The sequence below is a fragment of the Callorhinchus milii genome, unplaced genomic scaffold, assembly GCF_018977255.1.
Source record: "Callorhinchus milii isolate IMCB2004 unplaced genomic scaffold, IMCB_Cmil_1.0 Scaffold4, whole genome shotgun sequence".
NCBI classification, from domain to species: domain Eukaryota; kingdom Metazoa; phylum Chordata; class Chondrichthyes; order Chimaeriformes; family Callorhinchidae; genus Callorhinchus; species Callorhinchus milii.
Window position 1 is genome coordinate 63,554,314 of NW_024704745.1, and position 6,344 is coordinate 63,560,657.

At 41.7% G+C, this 6,344-nt stretch overlaps 1 protein-coding gene across 1 annotated transcript; it reads left to right on the forward strand.

Moving 5' to 3' along the window:
* The first annotated feature begins 163 nt into the window (after positions 1 to 163).
* sowahca (sosondowah ankyrin repeat domain family Ca) lies at positions 164 to 4,250 on the forward strand. The gene has a single exon (XM_007904449.2). It carries the CDS (start codon positions 331 to 333, stop codon positions 2,365 to 2,367), a length of 2,037 nt encoding a protein of 678 aa, XP_007902640.2. The 5' UTR covers positions 164 to 330; the 3' UTR covers positions 2,368 to 4,250.
* The last annotated feature ends 2,094 nt before the right edge of the window (positions 4,251 to 6,344 follow it).

Genomic DNA, 6,344 nt, shown 5'->3' on the forward strand with positions numbered 1-6,344 from the left:
AAAGGGTCGACGACGCACGTTTTTTTTTTCCTCTTCCCCCCCTTCCCCCAAACCACCAGCCCAGGTTCGGTTTGGTAGTGCCGGGAGGGGTCGGGTCAGCGCATGTCTGGCAGGTGGGCAGCATCAGACCGGAAGTAGTTGGTTGCTATGGGAGGGGAGGGGCGGGGCTTCCCGACAGTCTGGCACAAGGTAACACCATGTAACCCATCGGCGGAGAAAGACCGACAGACAAAACGTACGTAGGGGTTCGGCCATGGGCGGGACTGGGACGCCCGCTCTTGGAGGTTATTGCCGCCAGCGCCGGGTGTAAGAAAAGGGCCACCGACCACAATGGCCACGGAGTTCAGCCTGGACGCCGTGCTGCGGTTCCTGGGGGAGCGGGGCGGCAGGGCCAGGAGCGACGAGCTGCTGGAGCATTTCAAAATGTTCCTCAGTAACCCCGACAGCCGGGCCAGAGACCGCGGGGCGTTCAAGGAGTTCGTGAACCGAGTGGGGCTCGTGGTGCACGAAGGCGGCGTGAAGTACGTCTGCCTGAAGAAGAAATACCGCGACAGGATGAAGCCCGACTGCCACGGCGCGGCGGCCGGTGAGCGGCAACCTGGAGCCGCCGCCGCCTCAGGGTCACCCGTGGGATCCGGGGAGCCGGTGGCCGGAGGGGACCAGGCGACGGAACCGCCCAGGATTTTGCCGCCGGTGGTGGCAGCTGTTCAGCGCGGATGTGTGGACAAGTCGGGGGACGGCGTGAGGTGTGATCAGCAGCAGCAGCAGCAGCCGCCTCTCACCGCGCCTCCCGCACTGCCACCCGCGGCAGCGGCTGATGGCGATCAAACTGGACCTATCGATCGGCCGATTGCGCAGCGCGTCTGTGCCGAGAGGGGCATCGTCGCCCTGATGGGGAGGGCATCGCTGCCCGTCTGTTCCCACAACGGTCAAGACGTGCCCACCGCGTCTTTGGTGAGGAAGGGCCAAGAGGCGGTGGAGGAGAAGGAGGAGGCGGTGGTCCAAACTGAGTTTAGCCAACCTGGTGTGACCGAATGTTCCCGATCCCACGCTGGCCTGGGGGAAAGCTTTCCAAAGCTGGACTCCAAGGGGGTTGAGTGGGCGAAGGAGAACGCAAGTGTCCCCGTCGACTCCTCTAATCTGTCCGTTCGCGATGACGAGGGGAGAAATCCACTCAAGTGGGATTCGTCTGAAAACAACTCGGCCCACAAGTCCCAGTTTAATGTTCAGGAAGACGCGGGCTCCGCAGGACAGGATGTACGATCGAAAAACGTCAGTAACAGCATGTTACAGAGCAACCTTTCACCGACACAAGTCAAGACAAATCCAGACTTAATTACTACAGGACGTTCCAGAAAGCATTTGCAACGCAGCTTGACAGTAAATCGAGATGATCGCTCTAGCAGTCTCGATAATGATGGATTTGAAAGCGCAAGTGATTCAGCGTGCCCTCACAGTGAAAGCTTACCAAATACACCACGGTCGAGCAGGAAAAACTTCAGAGAGCTGATGATCAACAGCTCACCTCAGTTAAGACGCAGTGTTATTTACAATAATCCTGTTGTTGCAGTGCCAACTATTAAACTTGGAGATGCCGGATCTAGAAAAAGCGATAGTGACACATCCTCTTTGGTATCTTCAAAACTGGATGATGATGATACTGCATCAGTTGCACTTGATCCCTTGGAACATGAATGGATGATACATGCTTCAGCAGGTCGATGGGATAGTCTTGAGACCTTGTTGGCAGCTGATCCTAGTTTGATTACCAGGAAAGATTTTGTTACAGGGTTTACGTGTATTCATTGGGCAGCAAAACATGGCAAACCAGAATTACTTGCAATGCTTGTTAATTATGCAGGAAAACATGACATACGAATTAACATAAATATGCGCTCAAGTGGTGGTTATACGCCGCTACATTTGGCTGCTATGCATGGACATACAGAAGTAGTAAAACTATTATCTGGTGCATATGATGCAAATGCTGATATTCGGGACTACAGCGGGAAGAAAGCTTGGCAATATCTAAACCGTGATGTTTCAGAAGAAGTAAGGAGTCTCATAGGTGTACCTAGAATTTCTGACTCCGAAAGCGCATTGCAGAATGGAAGTGGCCGTTGGAGGCTGTCCAAAGTTCTCCCTGCTAACCTGACGCACAAACTGATCAATGTTCCCGAAGAAGATACGTGTGATGCTATGCCTTCAAACGCAGTCAGCCGGAAAACATCTACGAAAATGAAACTCAATAGAATCAGGTTTAAAACCCAGATTATTCACAGCACACCTTCTCTTCGAGGAACGGATAATGATCATGGCCCAAAAAGCCCATTGAAACTTAGGCCAAAGTCGACAATATTTGGATAAAACCACTAAAAAGCAACTTCTTGAATTACAGAGATAAATTGGTGGTGGTAGCACTTATAGTGAATGAAAGTGGCAATACCTCGACTGTGTTTCTGTAAAAAAAACTATCACAATAAGAGAAACTAATATAGATATTAATGAATGATTTGATTTTAACAGTCCAGCCTGGTTCTGAAATGTAGCATGATGAGGACAAAATTCTGTATTGTGTTGCAATAATATTTATTAACACGTGCCTTCCAACCAATTATTGCTAATCACCTATGTATATCATATTGGCTTAAAAATTGTATCACAGTACTACGTTGCACTTTTGAAATAGAATAAGGGCTCGTAAGAGGAAAAAAACTGCCCCTCTTCAGATTTTTTAAATATAGTCCAGTATTGGGCAAATACAAAACGAACATCACCTGGATATAGAATTCATTTTTTAGGGAGAAGGTTAAGAAATAAAAATATACTGGAATCTGATTTTGAACATAAATACAAAAATATTAAAGCGAATTTGGGAAGACATTTTTTTGTCAGCTAAGTATCTGACCCATACAGAAATCCATCACCATTCTTAATAGGATCCAAATCAGACTGGGAGTTCTATTTATGCCATCTATACATGGAAAATTCCTCATCTAAAATGGATTTCATACTTTCTCCGCAAAGTGACACACCCTGCTAAACTAATTACAGAGTATTAGGCGTAGGTTGGCAACAACCAAGGCTTGGGGATGGATCCTTGAGTGGATGTGTGGGCACTGCTGGAGGTTAACCATGTAAAACTGCATTGCTTGAATTTTGAGCACTCTGGCAAGCTTCCTTCCCACTTCTTGTTCAACTATGACCATCCTCATTGGCTTGCAGGGTTAATAGTAGTTGAGCGTGAAAAATTACTGTCCCAGTGCCACTCCAGGTTCTGCCTCCCTGAGGCTTGTCTTAATTCCATACGCATTCACGTATTCCCAAAATGTGAATCAGATTAGTTTTCACTGAACTATTTTGAACCATCCAAAACAGTTAAAGTAGGGAAGGTTTTATTTTTGCAGTACTACACTGCCTTGGTAGATTAATGAGGAGAGAGATTTCTTGGTCACTGTAGGTTCCAAACCAGAAAAATCAGTTGGCTCAAATATGAAATGCTGCTTTTCCTGTGGTAATTGTGACTAGTTCTGGTTGGTTGGAAAGCTAACTTAGCTGCAAAGGCTGTACAGTATTGGTATACAATAGAATGTAGAGGGAGGTTATTTAACACGAATTATCGTTAAATGTTACACTACAGTATTAGAGTAAAGTGAGAATTTTGAATTGACTAATGACTCGTGTGGTGTGGTTATCAGTCTGTTTGATTTAAATTGGAAAAAAGACCAAACTGTTCTGGCAGCACTCATTTTTGTTACTTTTAAAAGCATGAGAATATATATTGTTCATCATCTTAGTACTGGTGATGCATTTTAAGTAAAACAGCTTGTTCTAAAATGGGCAGGAAGGCTTTTTTTTCCTCATTGATTTCTTGCAAAAATATGATCAGGCTGGTCCTTTTAATCTGATGCTGCTGGATTTTAGAAACATTTTTCTTTCAGTTCATGCTGCCAATTAATGGATGAACTCATTGTTACCCTTGCAGCTGCTATTAAAACAGGAGCCGAAGCTCTCTCTTCGTGTTAAATTGGATGTAGGTTTAGTGACTGCTGTTTATGCTGCCTGAAAAATATCAGCAGATTTACTTTCAAAACTGAAATGCAATTTAGATTAAGATGCATAGTGGTGGTAGATTGAAGTTTCATTAGAAATATTGTTTATTAAAAGGTACATACAGTAGACGGGTAGTATCTGAATGTGATATTTTAGAAACAAATTCCCTTTTGCCTTTTGAACTATTTTCTTGGAAACTCAAAATTATGATTCCTTAATGTTGTTCTTTTCTTCAATATATTTTTTTAGTTCTCTCAAAGCTTATTGTAAGGCAACTATTTTCCTTATAATGTAGCCATATGTACAGTTTAACAAATGTTTCAGACTCTGCTGATGATTGGCGCTACTAATCATTTCATCAGAGTTAGAAACCATGCTGGTTTGAATTAATTTTGAAGTGCAAGCTGAATGACTTGACATGGTTTAGAACATTTTAAATGGAAATTGTTGGTTGGTTTGAATTCTAGTCTATGCAGACCTACAAACAAAAGCTACAGGATCTGTGTTTGGTATCTGACATCATCTGTGTTTTTTAAGAGAATTTAGTCGTTGAACTGTACAAACACTTCAACTAGGCTGTTTGTTTATTGAGTAAAGTCAAGTTTAAATGACTAAAATGCCGATTATATATTTGTTTTCTAGTTTAAACTTTACCTATTATAGTGGCACTTGAAATGTTAGTTAATTTATGCTTCCTTCACAAAATGTTTCATTATTCACAAATGCTTGAAGTACATGCTTTAAGTGCATAGCTTGAAGCAGCTAGTAACATTTGGCACAAGTTTTCTTTTTCTATATACATTTCACAAAACACATTTCTTTTTGATACCGCTGCAAATTAACATATTTAAAATGTGCTATATTAAGAGCTTCATGTTCTAGCACCTGGATTTATCCATTGGCTTACATGAAACATGATTGGGTTAGTCCAAGTCCAGTTGCTTGTGGATTTCGACACTCTGCACCCAAAACTATCCATAATTTGGCACAGATTGGCAATATCACTTCAAAAGTAACTGCTTTGAAAAACTAAAAATTCACACACGAGGTGCTATTTTTCTGAGGTTTAGAGGATGGTTTAATCTCTTATCTTGATCTGAGAGAGCTTAATATTGATATTAGATGTAAGAAAGCATTCACATTGACAGTTTTTCTCAACTTGACCACAAAGTTCACTTTTTAAATGCTTTTTAATGACTACATAGGAAAAATGAACATTTTCAAAAGTATAAATTTACTGACATTTTAGCCACTTGTTTGGTGATAAGGTTGTGGTACTTTGGAAGCCTTAGTGCAGCTAGACTGCCTAATAGAATTAAAACTGCCCTTTATTTTCACTTCAGTGGTTGCTGTGTAATATTTGTGTTTGGGAAAAGGTTTAAAAGGCCTGGTTGCCTTTACTTTGCTTTTGCATTGAAAACACAATGACACTTTATATTTGTGCAAATAACTACACTTATAAATGGTTCATCTCTTCGTTAGGGTAAAATAGTTTAATTGCTTACTAACATGTTGCTATTTTAAGTGATTAAATACTCTTACTGAAAATAATACTGCTGTTTTGTGTAAATCATCATTTAAATTAACATTTTTGTTTTGGGGGTACTGGATATTGCAGTGGAATAACACTTCTGCCTTCACTTCTGACCTGTGAATCTTGTCTATCCTGACGAGATGAAAGTCTTTCTCTGCTGGTTGAAAGGGTCTTCCATGAATTGATTCTCTGCAATTTGGCCCAAATACCTATTTGGAGTACATTCATAGAACAGTACTTTTCATTGTTTGGAGATGCACTGTCATTTTATTTAGAAAAGGCATGTTCATTTAGAATCATGCAGTTAAGAGGTAGCCATCCGAGTATGGATTCAAGACACCGTTGGATAGAATGGAGGGAGCATTGCTCCATATTTGGCCACACTTCATGTAACCAGAGTTACACTGTATTGGCACTCTAGCAAAATATTATTTTGCTTGTGGACCATCACCTTTGCTGATGCCTGTGATTAGGTAATAATAAACTCTTCTGCTTTTAGAAGAAGCAGACACGTATTTCAATTGAGTCTATGTGCCTTACCAAGTAGTCAAATTGAGAAGTGACAAAAATCTATTTTACTGCAGTGAGGGCAATTAATATTCTAGTCAACCATGAGATTTGACATACACAGTCTGTTAAATATCTTTTGGACATGTCAGTTGTTTTAATATTTCTAAATCAATCTCGCACAGGGGATGTGCTTTTGAAAAATAATACTCCTGTGCATCTACTTTAATGATTTTGAATGTATACTTAG